Raw genomic sequence first — 26,292 nt, 5'->3', positions numbered from 1 at the left:
TGCCGGAGCCCACCTGACTGAAGGGCTAATCTTTATGGGCTCAACAAACAGGACTTTGCCTTTTTCTGCTTCAGGACAGAACATGGCCGAATACACGATGAGACACCATATGGCACATAGAGCCACTTTTCTGCTTCCTTTCAATACTTTTTTTATTTCTTTTAATTACGCCAGATTCCTTTCCTTTCTCACTTGCCCTTCTTTCCTATACTCGGTGTGAACCTTCTCCATCCTATCCCCCCCCTCAACACACACACACACACACCACCACTTTCAAACGTCCTTGATAATTGAATTGTCCTTTATGCACTTCAAATGGTTATTGTGACGGTCGGCAATTAAAACGTTTTTTTCTCCGAAGGCTCGGCAGATATACGTAAGAGGCCCAAAAAAAAAAAAAAACGTCGGATACGACCTGGCACGGGTTCAACAAGAGAGAGATGTATCCGACTCTCCGGGGAAAGTAGGACGCTAGTCTTTAACCTAGACACGCTATTACCATGAGCTCAAAGTTGTACTATCGGTATAATGAATATAGATTTTTTTTTCTTCTTAATTCCCTTGTTTCCACCTCGCTCTGCGTATTAAGAAAATGATTTGGGTATCTTTGGACATAGGGGCGATCTTGAGGTAATGCCAGGTTGCCAGTACAGTGAAATTAGCTCTATTTGAGAACTAGGATTTGTTCTTAATGTTTGCTCTTGATAGGCTTTAAAGCAGGCTGTCAAAAACGCCTTCATCTCACAGACACGCACTGAGTTCTCTAACACAGAGGGTCAGCAAGGAGGAGAACAAGTCTGGTAATTCCTCTTTGAAGCAGAGCATAAGAGCAGAAGAAGGGATCAAGTGCTGCTACATCTATGCGTTTTGTGTACTAATGAGTCTCACCTGCGTATCTTGGACCTGCTCCAGGCGATCACAAGAGAGAAAAGCTCATGACAACACACTTTTTTTTCTTTTCATTTTTCTTTTCTCTCTTTTTTTTAACTCTAACACACGAGACCTCCACGAAAGAACATCTTGTACCGCGTGCGAAACAATATTCCCAAACGATGTACATCTCCAAAGCACTCGAGTCGTCCTTTCCCGCTTCAGTCATGTCTGAAATTCCATGGGCGCATTCATTTCTTTTAAGCAAGTGCCGAGACAAAAGGCTCTCCATGCTGGAGATGCGGAATATTGGTCTTTTCTTTCTTTCTTTTTTTTTTTTGGCCCCAAGTGCTTCAAGTGAGTGGCCAGAGGGACTGCAGATGAATGGTGCGAGTGGAGAAGCCGGAGAAAGATGGCCGCCTTGTAAAAAAAGGAAAAAAACGAATTGCATGAGTGCTTGGCTAAGCGGTCTTCAAACGGCGAGCTTTCCTTTACTGTCAGGACATTCCTAAGAGGCTGATCGCTAATGAAAGCTGGGTGGCTATAGCACTGCGATGCCATTCAGGGAAGAGTAAGGTGAAATCTACTGGGAGACACCAGGAGTTTCGAAGAAATTTTTCACTAAGAAAAACCCCGGTGCCCTTCCCTTAGTCTCTTCCGTTCATTTGTTTTTTTTTCCATTTCTGTCTCATCCTCCTGTACACCACAATCGTCTAACAAGTCACGTGACTTTGGTTACGTATAAAGAAACAACGATAGGATAAGGTTTCTGAGATTTGTGTAAATTCACAAAATGAAAACAAGCCCATAATTTGTTTGTTTGAATGTGTACAAATTTCTCCCCTGTTTCGTTTACTGTCTTGAAAATCCGCACCAAAGTCTGCAGCTTAGAATCATTTTCCTCCACTTGTGATAAGTAACTTAAGTCCGAACTCAATCACACACTGGACGTGCTCTTATACTAAAATCAACCCTAAGTTGGCTACTGTTACCAGTCCAACTATGATTGAAGTGTTATCACTTACGTTACAGCAGCTGTAACCATTTCTCCACAATAACATCTCTTTTTATACTAAATGCATACTGATACTGGAGACTCCTTATTTCATTTAAAGATCTTAATTATAATGAATGTGTCCATACAGAAAGCTATAACTAGGGACCCTAATTAATCACTGAAACACAGTTTTGGTCCTCCTCAACACATTGTAGAGTATATCTCCATTTTTTTTTCAATTCATTCCTTTTTTTTTTACAATAAAACCTGCCTTTTCTGAAAAGAAAAATAATTTTCTTGATGTAGGGTTTAGCTGGCGGTTCCTCAAATGTACACTTACACACACACACACACACACGCATATTCACTCTCACGTTCTTGCTTGTGATAAGCTACTGGAAGACGTATTCTAGTGCCTGTGTTCTGATGTGTTCTGTAAGCACCGGCTAACAACACAAAAAATATACACTAAACACACACACTCTTTCTTTCTCACACACAGATGCAAGGACACACCTGCCCTCTGTCCCTTGCCCTGTTGGCCCAGCTTTGAGGGTTGCTAACATAAATACACCCTATCCTTCCGCACTTTTTTGGGTGTTTGTATCTCCAGGGCAGTTCTTCCTGTTCAGGCAAATAAATAAACAAGATTAATACAAGTCAGTACTGTACCACCCAGTTCTTTTTTTTCTCTCGATTTTTTGAATGTAGCATTTAAAGCCAGCTTCAGACAGGCAGGAAACAATGGAATTTGTATACAATTTATTTTTCCTTTACTTGGCAACCAAATCAAAAAAGCATGTCAGTATGTAGTCTCGTATTAATTTAGCTTCTATTTATGCTTTCTTATAGAATTTTCCTCAGGCCAGGCCTCTTCGGTGTTGACCGAATCCTCTAGTTCGCTAAACATGATGCTAGGCCAAAGGGGTTTCACGGGAGCGACGAGAGGAGGGGGAACAAGCCACGCACTTCTCAGTGGAACCGATATCGCATTGGTAGCCTGGGGGCGAATGATAGACGTGTTAGCACAGTCGAGCCTGTCTATTCCAATCACGTAAGCTTTGTGTTTGTTTTATTAATAAGGCGCGTTCCCGCATGCTGACGCAAGGCTGTCGAAACAGACTCGTGCGAATAAAACCTATGTAAAGGTTGTTTTTTTTTTCCCCTCACACCAAGAGTTGAGTCTGAAAAAAAAAAACTCAAGCCAACCAAGAGAAGCTACAGGTGCTAAAAGGACATTGAGCCTTTGAAATGAAAAATGAGCCATTGTGTTCTTTTAGTATACACTCATTTTCAAAATGAAGTGGGTGGGGAAATGAATAGGGTGTAGAAAGCACTTAGAAGAAGAAAAAAAAAAATAGACTTAAGGGCATGACTATATGGAGCTTTACAACAAATCTCTTCAATACGATCCTCAATAGATTGAAATGCTCTACTTGCTTCATCTCTACCTAAACAGGGCGGTGCGGCGGCGCTTTACTCTTTCAGTCCGTCTAGCTTTCGCACCTCTTCGTCTGTACGCTAAAAACGGATCAGCTGTAAAAGCTTCAAATTTCAATTAGCTAACTTTCAGCTAACTCTTCTAACTCCTCCTGGGGAGCTCTGATTAGCATTTAGCTTCTTCTAGCCGCATCGAATTCTGGATCTTGAGCAACACTGGATCTTTTTTTAGTTTTTCCGGATTTGGGAGTTTCTTACAGCAAGAAACACCAACCAGTCACTGAACACAGCTCGCACATCCCGAGTAGAAATTAATAAATCAGGAACTGGCAGTGATATCTAAGAGTAGTGATGTATGAGATCATGTTTTATCCCTTATAGCGAGCTTAATTTTGAAACCAAAAGCACGCGTTTTGACTTCCACACACGAGCCTGTAGGACGACACATCGGAGAAGGCAGCAAAAAATAAAAAAGAGTGAATAAAAAGAAGAAAAAAACAGTGCGAGCCAAAATGGAAAACTGACAACCGAACCGTATTTCTTTTCATAAATAAAAAACCTCGTCATTGCGACAATGCGATTTTTTAAATGTTTTTGTAGTTAAGCAAAGCAGCGACAGTTGAAGCTGAAATTGCAAATTTAAACCAGTCTTTCAACACTGTATGCAGTTATACATACGATACGATCGTCTTTTTGCTTAAACATATACAGATATTTCAGTAGTATGGAAATTCTGTTTGACATCTTACTCCCCACTGAGAACCAGTTCACCCTTCCAGCACAAAGATACGCAAAATATGGAAGAATTGCGCTAGATAGTTCCTCATCGAAACCTCAGAGATTGTATTTATTTGTTTGCTCAATCTCTACTCGCATGCCTCATTTTGGCATTCTGGACGTTTTTGCGGCCACCGTTTTCCGGATCCGAGCTGGATTTGATTTTGGATTTGGCTCAGTTCAGCAAATCTAAAGTCGTATCCTCCGAGGAGCTCACAGTCAGCCGTAGAGATGTACAGAACTCCTCATGGCGCCATTTAAGCTTGGATGGCAAGATCGGAGAACTTGGGCGCGTTTACAGAGCGCATTACTGTCTATCAAGATTTTGGGTCAAAGGTCAGGATTCAACTTAGACATTTGAGTTTATTGGTTTAAATTTTTTTTTTTTATATTTTTTGGATTTTAAAGTGAATATTGTTTAAATCAACAAATAATGATGAGGGGAAAAGAGGTTATTCTCCTTGTCTATTTTATCTAGCATGGAGGGAATAGCCACGTTTTGTTGAGGGCTTAAAATGATTAAATCAGAGAGAAGGAGGAAAAAAAGAGAGTGAGTTTTTAGATGCCTAGGTGTCTGCTGGCATTAAATAGGAAAAATAAATGTTTCGTTCTGGGAAGAGAAGCATTTAAACATGAATGATACAAATTGTGGTTTGTTTCATCATTTCCTGAGTTTTTTTTTTTGTTTTTTCCCCTCCCTACGGTACTTCCCTAAAATGCAATGTGTGTTTAAAAGAAAGAAAATAAAACATTTGTAAAGCTGTTACTTTTTCCAAAAAAAAAAAAAAGAAGAGAGAATTTTTCTTGCCGTTCTGCACTTTTTTATGGCACCAGAACTCAGACCAGGTATTTATTCCCTGGTTGTAGTAACTCTCAGTATCAGCAATATAAACAGGCAGCTTTTAGCAGGCGGTTAGAAGCGCTTTCAGGATTGCTCACTGCAGCCGGCGTACTTGCAGAAACAGGATAGAGAATGAATCATGGGCCCCCTCCACCCTTTCGCGTAAGTGCCAAAGAAAATCTGCTGATAGTAGAGGTTTTTGGGGGAGAAAAAAAAAGGAAAGTTTAAAATTAAAAAACGCTCGAAAAGCAGTGCGTGGACAAATGTGTTACATTACCACAGGAAGACTCACTTATTAATATTATTATTATTTCTTTTTTTTTTTTCCTCCTGATTGATTCTGACTCCCTGAAGCAAAGGCAAGTTCAGTCCTATTTTACGTCCAATTAAAAGGCAAATGTACATTTTTTTTTATTTGCTCTTTTTCTCCCTCCCCAGCCTCTTGAACACATTCTTTATCTCTTAGATCTGAAGAATGCCCCCACCTCTCAACCCCTCCCGCTCCCTCTTTTTATCCTGTTCTCTCTTTTTTTTCTCCCCTCCTTCTTTCCTGCGCTTTACACCCCTGGGAGGAGGAATGCATCTTTCAATATTCTCTAAGGTCAAAGGTCATCTGGAAAAGGGGGGGCCCGAGCGAGACCCGGCAAGCCTCGGTACCGGTTGAGGCTGCCAAAAACAATTACAAGTCTCGGCAACAAACTGCCGTCTCACACTCGTAATCAGTGGTTCCCAACTGTTGATTTATCGGCGTTCTTTTTTTCCACGACCTCCCATTACGACTCCAATCTATGCCCATTACTGAATATGACAAGGCTTCCGTGCAATACTTACCTCTGACTGCTTCTGTCATGCTGCGTGATCAGATGCTTTTGGCCCTGTGTACCTTTGCCAAGCTTCCAGGAGCTCGGGTTTATCACGCTCTTCGAATTAGTTAGCGTCGTGAAAGGGATCCCGAGTGTTAGCGTCAAAGCCGAGAATATGAAGATGGTGAAGAGAGCAGGGAGCGAACAAGGGAAACGTTTATTAGCTGAATCAACTTCTAGATAATTCTTGGGACTGGACAAATCAGTAGTAGGGGACAAACAGTTTTCATATGCGTGCTAACAGTTCTTCTTTTACAGTTGCTTTTACAGTTCCTGGTCAATGTGCAACGGTCAGCAGAAAAATAAACGCATTCGATTTATTTGTTTCGGTTTAGTGTACATTATATGGACAAACGTTTGTGGACACCCGTCCATACGATTCGTCTTGGAAGATGTTGCAGTAGAATTTAGAGAGTATTTGTTTCAGATTTGGGCTCATTTAGGTTGAAGTTCCATGGTGGTCTAGTGGTTAGGATGCGGCGCTCTCAATGCTGTGGCTGTCAATCCCTGGTCAGGGAACCAACCCCAGCCATTAGGGTTGCACAAGCCTTAGTGCCGGTCCGAAGCTCGGATAAATGGGGAGGGTTGCGTTAGGAAGGGCATCCAGCATAAAAACATGTGCCAAATCAAACACGCGGATGATCCGCTGTGGCGACCCCTAACGGGAGAAGCCGAAAGAAAGTTTTAGGTTGAAGTCAGGCCTGAGGTGCAATCAGTGTTCCAATTCACCCCAAAGGTGTTCAGAAGGGGTTTGAGGTCAGAGCTCACACACAGGTCCACTCAAGATCTTCCACTCCAACCCATTTAAAATATATCTTCTCGGAGCTTGCTTTGGGCATTGGGTATTGTCATTCTGAAGCATTCTACACAACTGTGTGCCTCAGCAGTTTGGGGAGGAACCACATTTGGATGGAAAAGTCAGGTGTCCTAATACTTTCATCCATATAGTGTACAGTGGATTATATGGTGCCTCAGGTCCACTCCAAATAATACTGTTTCTTTATTTTATTAAATCCTGCATGGATGTTAGCAGGGCTGTTTATTTCTTATTTATTGATCGATTGATTTGTAAATAGGCATGTCAGCTTGAATACATGGCATTCGATAAATATCAGTTAGACATGAAACTGAAAAACCAATGTTGTGCTTTTTTCGATTATTAGGACATAATGATATAAATGATAGCTATTTAAAGTCACCCCAATATTAGATTTCATGTATTTTTCATGGAGTTACTATTGCTTTGCCTAATTTAATTGCCCCCTTATATATATATATATGTATCGAATCGAGGTTCGTATTGAAACTGGAGTTGTGTAGAGTTGTATTGTACGTGTTAAGTCTGGAATCGTTGTATATTATTTGTTTATTTATTTAGTTATTAATTACATCTGTTCCGTTCCTCTCCGATTTTCCCATGAAAAAACGCCGGCCGGCCGTGCCGTTGCTTCACGGCTTGCTTTCAACGTTTATCCAAAGTCAAACCGCCCTTATATTAGTTTGCAGGCCTCTATAGGTCCGGATACGCCAGCATCCATTTCAGTCATGCCAGCTAAGCATGAACGCTTCATTTGCCCGCTGTTAGCAGCCAAACTTTCACCAGGTGCCTTTGAATGACACGCTTTATGAACCTTGTGCCGCGATGAAAGTTCTGAAATCTGATTCAACCTCGGCGTTTCAGGTGCCTCCCAAAGAGTCAAAACTATTTTTTTTTTTTTAAGTGTGTGTGTGTGTGTGTGTGTGTTTGTGTGCTAGACAAGCTGCTCTCTATCTTTTAGCACTGCAGCTGTTGTTGTGGCTGGCCACATGTGCTCGATAGCACCATGTACCCGATAAATCCGCTCCCACAGCAAAAACAGCCCCATCTTATGCTTTTTATTTGCCTTTATTTATTCTTCTTCTCCAAGGCATCAAGCCCTCACCTGTTTTTTTTTTTTTTGGGGTTTTTTGTACGTTTTTTTTTTTTTTCACCATCTCCTCTCTGGCTCGCCTCAACTCTGTTTTTCTGCTAATGAAACATTTGCCCCTTAGTTTCCCAGGAGCTAATCATTGCTCAGATGCCTGCGTGGCATTTTGTTCGACAAGCCCGGGGTTGTACAGACACAAAAGCATAAACAAAACCAAACAAAACTTTATTTTTAAAACTGGAAGAGGCAGAAAGACGAGCTCGTGCTTGTTATTAGAGGCGGCGCGGGTCGCGTTCACACATTCGAAGGTTTTTATGTATCCCGCTCTCTTCTTCTCTCTCTCTTACTCTCTTTCTCTCTCTCTCTCTCTTTCTCTCTCACTTTCACTCTCTCTCCCACGCTCCCTGCTTTGCTTCTTAACCTCTGCTACAGCATTCCTGCATTGTTAAATGTTCTGTTTTCTTTGCCACTGCAAAAAAAAAAACAGGTCTGTTTTTTAATGTGTTTGCCAATTGATTTCTAATTAAAAGGGATCTTTGGTGTTGTTGTAGCACATGCATCAAAACTCAGCGTCTCAAAAGACGACGACGCAACTCAGAAATAGAAATGATTTCATACACGGGTTGTAATTTTTATGTATTTCTTTATCATTGCGAAAAGAACTATGCCGGTTTTGAGCTCACGGTCTCTGATCAGCACGAATATCCTCCATACCCAACATCTGTAAGAGCTCCTTCTCGGTTTTGAAGTATTCCTCTTTTTTCTTTTTTTATTTAATCAGTTCTGTGGGACACTAAGAGGCTCAGGTGGTGTCCTGAAGCTCTCCGGGTCAGACAACAAGCCAGTCAATATGTTTACCACGAGTTTTCAAGGTTGTCAGATGTGATATTGTGTGTCGCGCTCCATAGAAACGCCAGAAGTAGTAGACGTTCTCGACAGTCACAATGAACACGGTTTGTGTTTCTCTACGGCGGGTCGATTGAATGCGTTTGCACGTTTGTTTTTTTTGTTACGAAAAAAAAAAAAAGAAACTTGTTCGCTTGCTGAGACTTGAACATGCCCAGAGCTACAACTTCAAGCAATTGCAATCGTTCATGGTCATTTAATCTTTGTTTGGTTTAACCCCCCCACCTCTCTTTCCCTGTCTTTCTCTCTCTGTTCCTGTTCACACAGGTGCCACGTGATGATGGTAGAATCAGCAAGTGAGACCATTCGAACAGCGTCCTCCAACCAAAACGGAGTCAGCAGCCTGACCAGCCAGTCAGAGGGCGGGGGAAGAGAGGGCGGGTCCAACGGTGACGCCAATGGGGAGATCAGCCCCGTGGATTTACTGCACCTCCAACAACAGCAGGTGTGTGTGTCTGAGTTTTATATATTTATTTATTTATTTATTTATTTATTTATTTATTTATGAGAAACCCAGTAAGACTGTTAGTTGCTGCTAGTTGCTGTTGTGTCTTGTGCAATTTCTTCACGTTGTGTAATGTATAAATACCCAAGTGGTTTTTATGAGAAGCAATACTGCACAGTTTACATTACACACTGGATTTCACAAGTGTCCGATCACATGTGTACACTGTGCATTTCCTCATCCCTCCAGTTAAGTATTATCACAGGCTTACCAAAGGTAAATACTAAGTAAATATCCCACATTCTGCAAACGTATCTAAACGTATCATTTGTTAAGATGCCGATACGAGCCAGCGCAAAGATTGTAGTTTCGACAAGCCTCGTCCCTGTTAAAACAATACAGACGTGTTCAGGAAGGAAATACGTAACACGTAGCGTGCGTTGTTACCAGGACAAGTTCAAGTCTTCTTGATTATCCAGGATGAGATATTTGTTAGTGCTGCCCAGTCTTTTTTTTTTTTCCATATAATCCTATTAAGAATAGGTACATTTATGTTGTTTTTAATGCCATTTGATGCCCTAATCCAGAGCGACTAATAATTATCATATTTATTTAAGTCGTTTGCTTAAGGGCCCAGCAGTGACAGCTGGGATTTGAACTCACAACCTTCCTTTCCACTACCTTATTGTAGGTATACAGTGTAAGCAAAGTTGTATCTCCGTTTGATCACCTTCCAATCGTAGCACAATGTGTTTATGCTGTCAACAAAATGTTGTTTGCCAGTGTTATGGCTACAGGCTGTAGAGTTCTGTCCTCACATCCTTGAAGTGAATTATGCTTAAGCGTACACGCCAGATGTCTTTTCATTTTTACGCAATCAAAAAAAAATATATAACTTGTCTGCTGGACAACTATAAATAGAAAAAAAAAGTCCCGTCGCCAAGGTTAGTGACGAGTCCAGAGCTACACCAGAACAAATCGGCTAGCGCTTTGGACTCATTTAACTAGCCATCAGCTCGCCTGGTATCCAGTCTCATTGTGTGTTATGGTTACTAGAAGCACCAGAGAAACCAAGCAGATCTTCGGTTCCTCTGCAGTCGCTTATCGAGTGCTGCAGTCCCAGACCACGGTGTCATTCTTTTAATCTTCCGAATAGCATGTCGAACTAGATGACACGTCAGCACGAATAATGTTGCACCCTGCTCTGTTTTCTGCTCTGGCCCATGCGTCAGTGCCTCCCCTGTCCAGCACGTCAGCTGGAATTTCCTCACTGCTTCCCGGACCTGCTTGGCTGAAAAACTTTCACTTTTCGCTCACACCATCCCCCTTAAAACACAGGCCAGACGTTCTCTTCTGGGCCAACAGAAGCCGCTCGGCGATTCTCGATAGCACAGAAGGAAGGCCCGAGAGCACTTTAAGCAGAAAAAACTCTTCCGAACGTTCAGCCAAACAATGTGGTTGGCGTCACTGGTTTGCCTTCCCGGGTGATATCAGTAAACCGGGACGTTACTGACGAAAAGGGCAGTGTACGAGTTACAAAATAAGATATGTGCATACATATGTGCTTGGGATAATACAGAGTGACTGCAGAATGATCAATGGCTATTAGCTGCCTGCAGAAGGCCAACAAGTTTAAAAGTTACCAGATGCCCTTTAGTGTGAGGACCTCTGCCGAAAGAGAGAGAGAGGGACAGCGAAAGAGAGTGGAACAGACCAGGCCTCCTGGACACCCCTTCACATGTCCCTGCTTCTGTAAATTGAAATAAGCAAGAGGAATTCTAATGAAGGTAATTGAAGTGAATTGCTTTTCCTCTTTGGTTCCCCTTCCTTGGTTCCGTCATGTGTGTGTGTGTGTGTGTGTGTGTGTGTGTGAGAGTGTGTGTGGAGCCTCCCACAGAGTAAGTGAGAGGCTTTACCTCACACAAGCGGGCCTTTCTTCCATGGCAGGTCTGTGTTATTGCACCTGTGTGTGGTCACGTGAGCCAAAGCCTTTAATTAGAAAGAGAAATGGCCAGTTACTCCTACTCCAAACCATTCCACAATGCCAAACATATGCCATGCACACTGTTTCCCCTTTTTTTTTTCCGCTTCTCATTCCGTGCTTCACTCACTGAACGTTTCTGCGGTGTCTAGAGAATTAGACCAGGCCCATTTAGCATAAATAGGTAATAATATAGGACGGGGACGAATATATATTTGGAAAATATGAAGAAAATACCAATAAAAGCGCTTACTTTTCAGCTTAATTGTTTAAGTATAGGTTATCTTGCTGCTTGGGTTGACATGATTGTAGTATAGTTTTGCAGGTGATCGTTTCTGTTGTGTGCCGTCAAGCAGTTTTGGCAGGTCAGTTTTAAACACAAAAGATTTCTGGCGATCTGGAAAGAAAAACAAAAAACAAAACATGACCAGCATTTGCAGGAATTCCAGATTGAGTTTTTTTTTTTTTTGCCTTTTAAACCTTTTTTTTTTATCTGATTTATTTTTTTACTCCAATCTGATTTTTCTTCTAATATATACAGATTTATTTTTTCGATTGATTTATTTATTTTTTTATGGTGCTAATTGCAATAAAATAACCTTTATTTAAAAAAAAAAAAAAACATGCAATATGTAAGTTTCTGCCTGCACTACATTTATAAATGCCTTTTAACTTAATTCTAATTTGTTATAAAATACTTATTTTGATAGCTAGTTACTTGCTGCTTTCACCTGCATAACGTAGACTTGATCTGCACTTCAGTTGATTTGGAACAATGTGAATATAAGAGCATGTGACTACTCCATCCAAACAGGTCAGATCTGGTAACTGGTAATATGCAACAAGAGCTTTTTTGTTTTAATAAATAAAATAAAAAAATAAATCAGATTTCCTCTGGAGTGTGAACAGTCTCAGACCTGTGTTTCACAATCCTGCCCCTAGAGGCCTTTGGAATTAAGTGTATATTGATTGATTTCTCTGCTCTACCACTCCTGACTCAACTGAAGCAGACTTCAGTGTAAGTGTAAAAACACACACACACCTCATCTGACCCTCAACACCACGTTGTGTTTATTTAATAACGTTTTTGTTTCATATCATCAAACCAGACCTGACAGAGGAGCAGTTTACTTAGAACAAATGAGTCAGTGACCATTCCTTCCTTCAACATCTTTTTTATGTTCCCTTTTTTTCAACCTTCAACCCATAATTTAGCATTTAATGACGTTCGATGCTGCGGGGGAGAAAAGCCGCTTTTAAGATACCATATGGCATTAGTTGTCGATTAAAGGTTCAAAAGCATGTGTGTGTGTGTGTTGTGTGAGGTGGGCATATGTGTGTGGGTGCGTGCAGGCGTGTAGGTTGTGCATGTTTCCAGAGCCCTTAGGGTGGACTATATGAAGCTTCCTACACCTGCTTTTCTCCAGTTTCGTCTTCTTTTTTTTCCGAAGAGGTGTCTATTCCTGACACTCCCTGAAGACAGAAATTTATCAGGCCCCACCCTCTAACCCCCCCAGGGTCCCTGTTTGAACCGCTGTCATTTTTGATCTTGGAAACGGAACAATGCACAAAAGGTTGTATTTAACCGCAATGCTTCCTTACAATTGCATGATTAAGATACTGGATCAAAAACTTAAACCACACAAAAGAAAACAAACAAAAAAAAAAAAAACAGTGACTACAGATGAAGCAGATGCTTTGTTTCTCTCTCTGTTAGTGCTTTTGGTGTAAGCAGCCACATCTTCGTTCTGGATAATCTGGATCAGTCGCTGACCCCGAATCTTATTCCTGATGTTTTTTTATGGCTTTCATCTGAAGACCAACATGAGAAATGCTTCAGTTCTCCGCATCCTTTTTTGTCTCCTTTGCTCTTAGCTCTAATTTTGAGTTCTGAGCCAGTGAGCTTGGCATGGACTTTTTTTTTTTTTTTTTTTTTTTTTTTTTGATATAGGCAGCATGACCACTCCCCCCCCATCACCCCCCACCCCCTCCACCTTTTAGCGGCTCTTCAAGTTAGGGCCAGAATAAAATATTATAAAATAATAATACTGAATTCTTGAATTTGCTAAGTTTTATTTCATGATATCATGAAATGTATGGTGGATCCTAATAGTATTTATTTTTTAAATGTGTCCCAGTTTCCAGAATAAAGAATTCTGCAGTTGCTCGTAGTTGCTGTAACATGCTGCTATAACTATGAACCTAACCATCGAACTTTTTAATAAATAACATTAATTGGCAAATCAGTGTGGTATCAGAGGATCTAAAAACGATAGGGCATGCAGTAGGCAATAGCAAAGCAAACGTTAAGATAGTATCCATATGAGAATTCTCCTAATCCTGGCAAGCTCTGTTTTAAGAAAGCCTTTAAAGTTTTATATGTCTATGACTTCCTGTGTTTCTTCCAACTCATACGACAGGCTTAGTCCGTTGATGGTTTATGTTTCACTTCTCTCTGGCTCACCTAAAAAAAGCTAAAACAAAGATTGCCACAGTTTTCTCAGGAAGTGCCTCCCAGCCACCCAGTCCCACGCAAACCCACCCACCTGCGTATATATACACACACACACACTTAGTCACTCACTAAGCCCTCAGCACCTCCTCCTTCTCTTTCTGTTTATCTCGTCTGCATTGTCTGGCCCTTCCCGATGCCCTCTTCTCAACTGTTTGAACAAACCCGGCTCTTTCACCTGGATGCAGTAGGAGCGGTGGAAGTCAGTGGAGTGGAGAGAGGGGCGAAAAAAAAGAGGGAAGAAAAACAGACAGGACACAAAGCATTCTCTCAATGGGCCTCTCCAGAGCCTGGGAGAAATCACAGACATCTCCGCAGTCGTCACAGACCCACAGCAAATAAACCCAAGTACTAAAGAGCTGTGGAAAAGCAAAGGGGTTTGTGTCGGGGAGGGGGATGTGGAAATAGCAAGATGAGCTGGAGTTAAGGGAAAGGAGGCGAAAAGAGAGAAAGGGTGTGAGGTAAAGAGAAAGAGACAGGAGGTTACAGTGGGTTGAGCTGGTGTATTCGAGGAAGAAACTATGAAGAAGGTTGAAGGTACTGAGAACGAGAAGTATTGTGAGGTGATTGTGAGATATATAGTGCAGGATAAGTCAGAGAGGTGTTGACAGGTAGGAGATGGGGGCTAAGAGGGCAAGAGAAAAAAGTGGAGGGGCTAAGACGAAAGAATGAGGAGAGTGGGGTCGAAGTGGTGGAAGGGGGAGAAAAGAGGTGGAGGTGGGGTGGCGGGGAGTGTAACTCTGAGACGTGTCAAGAAAGACCGGGGCCCCCCTGAGGAATGTTTCTTGTCTGCTTCACAACCCTGAAAGCAGGAAAAACCCTGTGTCGGGGAGGGTGAAAGAAAGAAAAAACAACAGTACACATTGGCCAAGTCCTTGTAATATTTCAGCCCCCCTTTCACTAATCCAACCACAGGGTCTTTCTCCTTTCATTGCAGTGAGTGTTCTTCACTTCTTATGCCTCATCCACTTCTTTACTGTCACTAGGATGTGTCTTTCTTTCTGATTCTTGTCTCCCATTTCCAGTAGAAGTAATTTTGCTTCAAAGCAGGCCTTGAGACAGGATGCTTTCCAAACGCCACATAGCAGGTTACAAACATTGGTAGGACCAGAGCAGGCCTGTGAAGTCTCATATCGCCCCTCTTTTTTTGCACTTGGTTGTGCGAATGTGTGTGTGTATCTGACAAAAACCAGGTGCCCTTCTTTTCCTTTTGTTTTTGATCCCCCTCCGCCTCCTCCACTGCAACCCACTTGTCTTAAGCTCGCCAGCTAAAAAAAGGTACCTCGCGATTCAAGCTACCAGGAAACCCCTTTGCACGATCTCCCTCCCGGGGGACTTTGAGGTAGAGCTGGAGGTGGAGGGAACACCTTACTTTACTGGACCTCTCACGTGTTTTAAGAGGCCTAGTTTTCACATCGCATGGTTCGTGATATTGCACCTGAGCTCGCAGGGCAAACGTGTGCAGCCGTTGTAGAGAGCGACTGCGAGAGAGAGATACAATAGGAGGGAGGAGAGACGTACATTGCTACTGAAGTGCAATTTTCTCCAGGAGTGCCACTAAACTGAAACAGAGAGGGGGGAAAAAAGAGAAAGAAGGCGGTGACTCAAATTTTTTGTTATGTGCTAAACGGTGCATGCTGCTGAGAATGGCTGAGAGGTATATTGAAGCGGGCCCCTTCTCAGGTCGGGCACTCTGAGTAACCTCGCAAGGAAGAATGCTGGGACGAAAGGGGCTCTCGTAGTTCCTAATGAGTTGTAAAAGGACAATAGGAATATAAGAGAGAGAGAGTAAAAGAGAGAGTGAGAGAGAGAGAGAGAGAGAGAGAGAGAGATGAGCAGTATTGGGTCCTTTGGGACAGTGCCAGCACCTCAGAAGTTTCACAGTCGTGGCCAAAAGACAGCTTGCTTGCTTTTAAGAGGATTTAAGATGATGCATGTGGAAGCCATGGATCTTTCGTCTCATGGTTCATTGCACAGATGGAGAGACTGAGAGTATGCTTAACTATTGTCTCTCTCACTTCCTCTTCTCCTAGCACTCTTACTCTTCTTGTCTTCCCCTTCTGCTTTCACTTTACTGTGCAGTCGTGTTGCTCATCCTTTGAACTGAACATGGATTTAAACATTGTCTTTTCTTGCAAGAAGTCTTTGAGTTTTGCTTTGCTTACACATTCACTACTAGTAGAAACATTCCCAAGATCATATTTTAAGCATTTCTCAGTGATTAGGTTTTCTGACTGTTGCACATATTTGATTTCCATCCAGTTTGCTTCAGGTTGCCCTACTAGTTCTTAATTGTGTGAAAAAAAACATTTTTTAACTGCTACTAGTGCAATGCCATAGGACAGCAAAATGCATTGTGGCAGAATCTTATCTGCACCATCCTACATGAACATACTTCCACGATTAAATGGCAACAATTCAAATCTTAGATTATGTATGGTCTCCTGGACTCCCAGTTGTGGTTGGCCAAGGTATCTGGGTATTTGAACTCTTAAAAATTATGACGTTTAGACCATTGGCTTCTTCTTTTTGGCCTAATTACTCCCAATTTAATCAGACCCACTTCTCATTTGCAATTCGCAGTTCCCATATGAACCAATCTATGAATGTAAGACATGTATGTCCTCTGTTACAGACTACATCACAAATTTCTAAACTGCAGGCTATGAAATGTCATAAGTTATTTGTTTAGAAGAGGTTGGTGATTGCCCTTTTTCCTATCAGGGATGGGCAGGACAAAATGGTCATAGTGAGATAGCATTTGGTGATTCCATTGCCAAGTCATTTTCAGGCCGTCTAGACCCATTCAGAAATCAGGACACAGCTTGTGACAGGCCAAACTAGGGGACATAAGAGTTTTGCCCCTCATGCATGTGGTGCACTTTGGCCTCTCTTGGCTAGACTATCTGGTTTGTATTCAATTGGTAATGACCACCACTCATCCTTGCATTAAATAAAGCCCGGGAGAGCTTTTGAATGTGGGTGGTGTTAGTGAAGTGACCATTTGGGTGTCGACCTTTTCTGCATATCTTCAAAAGAACTCTCCTATCTGTCCCTCATCCTACTTTCTCCCTCTCTGTTTGCCCTAAGCAGCTTAAGGCTACAGAACAAAAGGACAGCATGAAGGGAGGAAGAGATTTGTGGCTTTGAATGAGAGTATGATATCCCTTTTACGAAGGGGATGAGTGCTTATAGCATCGAGTAAATCTAATGCTGTCGGCACATTGAAAGGTGTCATCACTTAAAAGCATTCCATACTTTTAATTGCTGAAGGGCTGGTCGTACCTCAGTCGGCCGAAGAGGAAAGGCCATTCCGAGTTGCAGCACTGTGGTAGACGAGTAAAGTGTGTGCGTCTGGAGGTTGTTGCCTAGCCTAAGATTAGCCACGATTATTTCTGTATGCAAAAAATGTGCTCTGTTGTTTTAGCTGTTGGTAGCATTATTAGATTTATTTCTTAAGGTTTTACAGGGTCACAAGTGGCAAAACAGAAAAGTGTGTGAATCCTGACTATTTCACAGCTGCCTGTAGCCAGGAGTCTAAGAGAAGAAAATGATCTTTGGTTTCTGGGTGGGAGGGACATATCTCTATAACCTATCTGTCAATCAAAATGACACTAACTGGTTATGGAAATAACAGTTAGCTTTGTGTGTTCACTTTGTCTGTAACATCATTGGACGTTTTTCCAAAATGTAGGTACAGTGCAACCCAACTGCCTCCCAAACCTTAAGAAACTATGCTGTTCATGTAAAGCAATAGTGCTTTATGTGCTACATAATATAATGTTAATTAGCAGTCCTTTTATTTTTAATTTTTTGCAGATTTGTCCAGAATAATGGTTTACAACTGAACACCAACATGTTGTTGTAACTTATAATCACACAATCTTCAAGATTTGACTTGTTCCAGGTTTGGTTGTCTATAAGCAAATGGGGCCGCGAGACATAATGCGTTTCACATGTGCTGCGTGATATCCTATATTCCGTGTTTAATGATTTTTTCACACATTGAGTCCTAATTCAGGAATGTGGAGAGGTCATATTTATGGACAGGTTGTAAAACTAATTTATGTGTTTTTCCAGGGAAACGTTTGAGAGACTATGCAGAGCCTGACCATTTTTGTGCATGCGTGTGTATGTACAGGATCAGTCATTTTGTGTATTTTTAACTAGGCTGAGGTACAAAGTCACAACTACAGCGAGTGTCTGTAGCTGCGTCGATCAATTTCACTCAGTCGCATCCCACAGTAGACGTGGTTCCTCATTCAGTGCTGATTAATATATATATATATATATATATATATATATATATATATATATATATATATATATATATATATGCGCAATAAACAGATACACTCAACACAAATACACATCCACACGCGCGAGAAGACTTTCCGCACTGCGTCGAACCCCTTAATTCATTATCTTGTCACATCTTTTATTGCGTTAGTTCATTTGTATTCATAAAGAGAGCATCAGGATAAAATAATTGTCTTAAGATTGACAGCTCAGTACATAAGCTACGATCAATCTCTCACCGTATTATTTATGTGCATTCATATGTATATACGTGCATCTGTTGCATATGACCGAGTAAATGGCAATTAGCAAAAACAGATTGAGTGTAATATGTAATTAGCGCTAATGTACTACAAATCTTCGTAACCTTTAGACTCGAGATAAATTGTTTGCTAATATGGGAAACGAGGTGACTGGTTTTATGTTGCATTCATGTTATGAAACATAGCAACAAAACAAGGCAATGGGGAAGCAGAATAGCAACCGAGTTAAGTTTTAGCTGAAAAGAAACTGAAAGTATTTTTTTTATTTTATTACAATATTGTTTAAATTTAGATTGTTGATGTTGTTTAGTTCATGTGAGGAATTGCTTTGCGTGCACCAAAGACAAACTGCTAATAAAATTTAAATGGATTATTGATCTTCTTGATCTTCTTTCGGCTGCTCCCGTTAGGGGGCGCCACAGCGGATCATCTGTCTCCATACCACCCTGTCCTCTTTACCTTTAAAACCATCTACCTGCATGTCTTCCCTCACCACATCCATAAACCTCCTCCTTGGTCTTCCTCTTTTCCTCCTTTCTGGTGGCTCCATCCTCAGCATTCTTCTACCAATATAACTCATGTCCCTCCTCTGCACATGTCCAAACCATCTCAATCGCACCTCCCTCACCTTGTCTCCAAAACGTCCCACATGGGCTGTCCCTCTAATAAACTAATTTCTAATCCTGTCCATCGCAGGTCTCACCACAGTCCTATAAACTTTCCCTTTCACTCTCGCAGATACTCTTCTATCACAAATCACTCCTGCTATCACTCTTCTCCACCCACTCCACCCTGCCTGCACTCTTTTCTTCACTTCTCTAACACACTCTCTATTACTTTGCACTGTTGAACCCAGGTACCTGAACTCCTCCACCTTCTCCACCTCTTCTCACTGCAACTGCACCACTCCACTGCCCTCCCTCTCATTCACACACATGTACTCTGTCTTACTCCTACTGACTTTTAGAGTGGATTATGGATAATGAATATAAACATGTGTGAAACACAGAACATCCAGTATTGATGGCAATATGAAATACTAACATGCATCATAATGCAGGGGAAAACGCTTCAACATGGTTTTATTTTTTTTTTAATCCAAGATACATTTAGTTTGTTGATTGGATTTTTTGTCCTGAATGACTTGCTTATGTGGATGGTTGATGACAAGTGGCAAGGTCAGAGGTTACTGCCTTTGGCGATTAGGATTGTTTAAAGTGACCTAGCCGGGCTGAGGTCAGTAGCAGGTCTGTGAGAGTGTTCAGGTTGGGGCAGAGGTCATGAACCCCAGGCTGGTTTGTTTTGCCTTCTTTGTGGGACATGGAGAACCCTCATTGCCATTCCAGTCTTCGAATATTGTCTTTTTTTAAATACTATTTTGAGATGTGTCTGGTTTCTTTCGTTTTTGTTTTTAATATAAAGCAAGCCTTTATATGGAGACAGTTTATATATATGAACAATGTGTTTTACCTGGCAAATGTGCATTTTCCCCCAGCAGCTCTCAAATCACCGCAGACATTGACCTTCGCCTAGTCGCCATGGCAATTATGAAGGATCCTCCGCAGAGTATTAATGTCGAGGCCTGATTGACAGAGTGGCGGGAGAGAAGGTGCAGAAGAAAGAGAGGAGCAGGGAGGGAGCTGGAACAGGAACCGGTTTAGCGATTTGGCGGGTGGTGGAGCGAGCAAAAGAGGGAGGGAGTGATTTAGGTAAGAGTTGAAGTTGGGAGGAAACAGGGAGAAAGGGATCATAGGAAGTGGCAGAGTTGGAAAGGGAAAGACAGAAAGATGGAGAGAGAGGGGAGGGGTGGGAATGGAAGAATGGAGGACTGTAGGCCGCTGAGTACATTTCCTACTGGACGCCGTCCACGTCAGGAAATGGCGGCCATAATTGAGACTAATTGGCGTGTGTTTTCGCTGTCTCAGCGCGCGTCAGGTGACGAGGTGGAAAGAGAACCACACACGCACACACACACACACACACACACACACACACACACACACATACATATACACACCAGTACACCATGCATGGCTACTTAAGGATCAAGTGTTCAGACCTACTGCCTTCCAAAATCCTTTACTCACCATGGGACAGGGCAGCCCTTCCACTTTCTTCTTTTTTTCTTTCTTTATTTCTCTATACTCCACTGCTGGCTCACAGAGAGCCCAGGGAGGGGGGGCAAAGAAGAAAGAAGAAGAAGAGGAATTAAAAAAGAAAGAAAGAAAGAGAGAAATGCACCCAGCGACACTCTCAAAGTTGTTGCCCTGGTAACTGGCGAGGCCGAGGGACTCTGAACAATGAAGCCGGATTCTTTTTTAAGTGTTGCTAATTAGCTTGCTTCTGCCCGCTTTTTTTTTTGTGTTTGCCGTCTTAAAAAAAAAAAAAAAAGGAGAGAGAGATTAAAGTCAACAGAAAAAAGTGTAGAAGAGAAGAAGACAACGAAGAGGGAAATGTTGATTTGTCTTTACTTAAAAAAAAAAAAAAAGGATCCAAATGATCGATAAGTGATAGTTTCCAGGTACATACAGAGAGTTGTTTTTTTTTGGTTTGTGGTGTTTTGTAGTACCATATGTTTTACTAATGCTTGCTGATAGACATTATTTAATATCATTAGCGGGGGGGAGAGTCGAAGATTGTTGTAACACAGTGCAAGATAATTTCTATCTCGCTGGCCTTGAGATATGAAATATCTGGCGACAAAGTCTTAAATGTGTTTCTGCCCGGTGAGATTTATCCCCTCCTAAATCTTTGACTTTCACACACACACACACACACACACACACACACACACACACGGCACGCAAAGAAAACACAGTATTTCAAAATGGCACCAATCCTACTCAGCCACACATGGTGAATTTTGGAGAACCTCCCTCTTCTCTTGTGTTCTTTTCAGGCCACCCTTTTATTTTTGGAAGGTCTGTGCGTCTGTGCTTTCAGCCACTACCAGGTGTAGAAAATAAAGAAGAAAAAAAAAACCCTAAAAGATCTCTCACATTCGCTTTTGACCTGACGTGTGAGGTAATGGGATTTCCAAAGCGAACGGTTTCGCATATTCACGCAGCGTTCGTCTGTTTAAACAATACACCGTATACGTTTCCCTTCCTCCAGAGTTCCATTTTGGCAGCATCCTGTGTATTATTATTAGCTTTTTTTTTTTTTTTTTTGCTTTATTAATAACAACACCGAAATATGTTCCATATGCTTGGTGTGGTTGGGAAGCTCAGTGGCTGGTCAAAGCTGTCCTGGGTTTGGTGCGCACATGGCGGAATATTCTTGGCCAGCTTTCAACTCTTTAAGAGGGCAGGTTGGGTGGAAAGGGTGGAGTGGGTGTTAGGGCCCCAAAAAAACATCATAACACCTCAATAGTGCCTTAGATTGTTCTTGCAGACTTGTTCAAATCTAAACACCAGAATCTTGGAAGGTGCTCCAGAGTGACAGCATGATGCCTATCAAGAAGGACTTTGTTGTTTTGTTTTGCTGTCTAAGGGGCAACGTTAAGAGGAGTGCAAAGAAGCTGCCATGCAATTGCCATGAATTAGACAGTTGTTGCTGCTGGTAATGAGGTAGAAGCAGTTCTTGTTCACTTTCTTCTGTCCGTCTTTTTACCTTTTTCATTCTTTCTTTCTTTCTTTGAGCTTGTCTCATGGTGGCACTTGAAAAAGTAATGATGCCAAGAGAACCTTGCTATAATGCATCATCCTCCTCCTTGGCTCTTTCTGAGCAGGATGCCAGGATAAGCTTCTTCTATGTCTTTGCTATTACCTTTCATGCCATAGTTTTCTCCAGGATGCAAATTTTTGTTTGAGCTTATGGGCTGAATTAATGGGAGGTGAGAAATCCACATCTGGAAAGTGGCAAGCAGGTTACTTTTGTGTAATATAGTGTGAGGTGAAATGAATTGAAACTGGCCAGGCTGGGCTTTTTTTTATTTCATTTTTTTTTTATTCTTTTCAAACATTGCAGCATATTTTTTTGATGTTTTTCTTTCTAACCTCCTCTTTAAGGTTTATTTTTTATTGCTTTGGCTGTAGTTCACCCTTTCCTCATTTTAATGGCTAACGTGAGTCCGGAGAGGCCTGCTGTAGCCATTTAAAATTTAAGGTTTTGCCGTAGCATTTATATTGCGGAAACATTACATTAAATGGAAAGAGGAGAGCACGTCATGTGTGTGTGTGTATATATATATATATATATATATATATATATATATATATATATATATATATATATATATATATATATAATTTGAATGTTGGGTAATTTGCTTGGATTTTCAATTTTTTTAAGATTATTATTCTAATGGTTCTGAGTGAAAACAAATGTGACAAGCAACTGAAATGGCCTATGAGCAGCACGCTGGAGCAGGAAGTAGCAAATTAAAACCAGCTTTGGCCAAGAGGAGGGGGAAAAAAAAAGAGTGGGAAGAAAAGGAGAGAAAAATGGTCAAAAGTGCAGTTTATTTGTAACCCACCGTGAAATTGGCCGGCTCTGCAGTCTACGGCCTTGGTAATGAGTCATGGGGACAAAATTAAGATCTAGAAAAACTTTGGCTCAGGCCAGTGGAGTCGATCACGTCCAAGATTGCACACTTTGCCCCTAGCTCACGTTGGACAGCTGCTAACAGGCCCAATGTGCCTGACCGGAGCAGTGTAGACGTACTGGAGTGGTTGTAGACGTAGCTCATTTGGTGGCCAGCTGCATTGCAACATTCCAGCTTTTAAAAAGAACCAGGCAGATTTTTTGCGGATGAACAGATATACTGAACTTCTGTTCATTGGGCGTACTTTTTGTCTTTGCTGCAGATGTTGGGTGCCCTGAAATTGTAGTCGTTTTTTTTCAGGCGACACCTGACACTCGAAGACATTGCATAGATCAGCATTCTAGCCTAGCACAATAGCTTAAAATGCAACAGGTTTCTTCTGCAGGTGACAGTGAGACAAGAATCTTGGCAACCCAATCAAGATTCTGCAGGCACCAGAAATAAAGAGGTAGGAGTAGGTGTATGAGGAATCTCTAGTAATATTGTACAGCCAGTGATTGTGCTACAGTAATTTGGCACAGAGTGGCACATTGGCTTGTACTTTTTAGTCAGTTCCCTTTATATGCCTAGTGTGGTATTTCCTGTGCTAATACAATTGTGGCCTTGTCACAAAATCTTGCAAGATCACATTCCAAAGAAAGTTTTAGCATAGCTTGGAGTTTCCTTTAAGGTTGAATGCTTTCAATTGAAGAACGGGAAGCCTTTGTATTCCATTCTTGTTCCCTAGCTGTTCATTAGTTAGCTATCACACAGTGGTTTACTAGCTGCATCTGATGAGTCCTTCTTCAGCCTTTCTTCTATACATCGTTCTTCATTTTGATTGACGCCCCCCCTCCTCAGTGAATCAATCGTCCTGTTTTTTTTTTTTACTTTTCTTAAACTAGAGAAGGAAAAAGATCAGTTACTAGTTATTTATGGGGTGCAATTTTGTTAATTGGAAAAAATGACTTCCTTATGCTTTTAAAATAGACCTTCCAGTAGGTCTCTTTGGTCGATTGCTTAAAAAAAAAAAAAAAGTCTGACCACACTCGTCCATATGTGCCAACACGAGGTTAGGTTACATTAATCACACAGTGGTCACACCCAGTTGCTTTTCTAAACAGTGTGAACAAATTACATGGAACGTTTCAAATTCATTTTCAGTGTTTCGCAAATAAGTTGTATGAGACAAAGCTTCAATGGGCTTCATATGGGATCAAATAACTGCTGCTATTTTAACACAAATGGTTTATTAAAGAAGTAATTTAGGGCATGATAAACATCACTGCACAAACCTACTATAAACAGGTCGGATCTGAAGAACACAAATTCGGTTTGAGTCCCAGTGGAAGCTAGAAAGAAGGGTTAGCGTGGTTGTTTAATTAAGAGACTCTGTTAGAGCACTAAGTAATTATATTTGGTTAGTAGCGTGTATCAACACTGGCTCTTCCTCACAGCTTCTGCATCATGGATTATGAGCAGTGCTTATTTCTGGTCTTCCTTCTCCTACCTCTTTCCTTTCCGTACATATGCGAACCAGACGACTTCTTACAGACACTGTAAGCTTTCTGAAGGTGTCTGCAGTTGCGCGCCCAGCTTCTGTAACCTGATACCTTCTGACCCGGACTGCTTCCAGTACTCCCCACCATCCACTCATCCACCCACACCCAGGGACGGCCTACCGTGGGGACGGAGGCTCCTGTTTTTCTAAGGGGGTAGTCATGGGGGTTGTTGCAAGCATCAACAATGGTCCTCTGTCAGCGATGATGGATCATTCCAGCATATGGTGCCCACCTGTACACAGACAAGCCAACTGTGCTCTATTTGGATTTACAGCAGAAAGAGAGACAGAGCGAGAGGGAGAGAGAGAGAGAGAAAGAGCGAGGGAGAGAGGGAAGAGAACACCCCACATTTTGCCCAGATTCATCACCTCCCTGCACTGTTTGCTTTAGCAACCTGAGCCTAATGAATAGAACCTGGGCCCGCCAGGGAAGAGGCGCCCAATCATGCCCTGTTTGTGTGTCTTGGTGCCTTGTTTTGGAACGCCTGTTAAACAGGCAAAAAAAAAAAAAAAAACTCTGCCCGACTTTGTTTTTGGTGGACGAGGACCACATGTAGATGCTGCACCCTTGCTTGTAGAATGGGAAGTAAGATGGAGAAAATATGAACTGCTATAGGCACATATGCCAAAAATAATTTTTTCCTCATTACTTTCCATAAAAGGACCTTAAAGTGAATACCAGAGTTCTGCCTCTTTACACCTACAGGGTGGGCAAGAAGAGAAAAGGAAAAGGGCACCCTGCATTACACTAACCCCCCACCACCATACACACATCACCCCCACCCACCATACTCTTCTGAATAAAAAGAAAAAACGCTCTGTTATTAAAGCTCATGTCAGGAGTGTTGATTTACGGGGGGAGTATGGGGGTTGGTTTGGCCGATGACAAGTTAGGAGAACTCACACACAGTGCAGCTTAGGCCTCCAAGCTGGGCGCTGACCTTTTCACCCTCCCCTTCCCCTCTCTTTCTCTCTCTCTCTCTCTCTCTCTCTCTCTCAGCACCGACCCGCCCTTTTTGCAATAAAACCTGTCTAACGTCGCAGTACAATGGAGCTGTTGTTGGACCCAGCCACCCGCCGCCTCCCTCGTATTTTTTTTAAAGGTGCAGCGCGCGCCGGTGAATGCCATGAGGCTTTAGAAGGACATGCAGAGGGAGGGCCAAAGACTCACAGGTCACTCACTGTACGACTCAAAGACTTATATCAAAGACTTGACAAAGCAAAATATAAAAGCAAAGAAAATCAAGTCAACATGGATATCATTTTGGTTTTTTTTGTTTTGTTTTGGAGGGTTTCTGGCTGCAAGACTTTCTTTTCGTTTTGTTTTCGTTCCAAGTTTCAAGTTTACCCGACTCGTCCAAAGTTTGTACGTTGTCAAGACTAATCCAATAGCTTTTCATCCACCCTGAACGGCGAGCCTGTGCGCAGTTTCCACAGGGACATGACTGCTTCAGTGCTCGAGACCCCGGGACAGCCCCGGCCGCTTCCAGTCATGTTTGGCTTGCCCAACCTCTGCCCCTTAGCTGCTCTCAGTTCAGCCTGATGAAGTGCAGAAGCACTGAGGCACTGACCATACATTTTTCTTAGTCTACCAAGCACGCCTACAATAGACCAAAAAGAGGCAGAGATCGCTTGAAGTTAATAGGTATTAGCACAAGCGCTTATTAGCGACATGACCGGTTTATTAAGAAAGTGTCGTAGTCAGTGCTGCAATTTAACAAAAATTATCCTTTATAGTTGCCAGATCCCATCTATTCCCAGGCCACCACTGCTGTGTGCCTGTTGATGAGTGCCAAAGCGCACATACATCTGGTTGTATCTGGTGAGAGTATTTAATATCCACCACATGCCAGGTGTGTGTGTGTGTGTGTGTGTGTGTGTGCAGCTTCACTGGCCAAGGCTAGACTGGGAGGTGTTTTTAGTCTACTTCAGTTTGCAAAGCCTACTGCTGAGGTCGAACTCAGACAGGACACGGTTTCTGTTCAGTCGGATGGAGAGGCTTTTTCAAGGTGTGGGTGGGTGGAGTGGGCGTATGGGTGATACATATGTGTGTGTGTGTGTGTGTGCGTGCGTGTGCATGTGCGTGCGCGTGCGCGCACACTATT

The 26,292-nt window shown here is 42.0% G+C and overlaps 1 protein-coding gene across 6 annotated transcripts in view; it reads left to right on the top strand.

Moving 5' to 3' along the window:
* foxp4 (forkhead box P4) overlaps positions 1-26,292 on the top strand; it is a 127,137-nt gene that overhangs the window by 31,990 nt on the left and 68,855 nt on the right. For all 6 annotated transcript variants that reach the window (XM_046874934.1, XM_046874935.1, XM_046874936.1 and 3 more), the window contains exon 2: positions 8,869-9,046. In XM_046874934.1, coding sequence (XP_046730890.1) covers positions 8,879-9,046 — 168 coding nt within the window. In that variant the 5' untranslated portion in view covers positions 8,869-8,878. The remainder of the gene's footprint in view (positions 1-8,868; positions 9,047-26,292) is intronic.

The sequence above is a fragment of the Silurus meridionalis genome, chromosome 19 (assembly GCF_014805685.1).
Source record: "Silurus meridionalis isolate SWU-2019-XX chromosome 19, ASM1480568v1, whole genome shotgun sequence".
Taxonomy (NCBI): domain Eukaryota; kingdom Metazoa; phylum Chordata; class Actinopteri; order Siluriformes; family Siluridae; genus Silurus; species Silurus meridionalis.
This window is presented reverse-complemented; position numbering and strand designations above follow the sequence as displayed.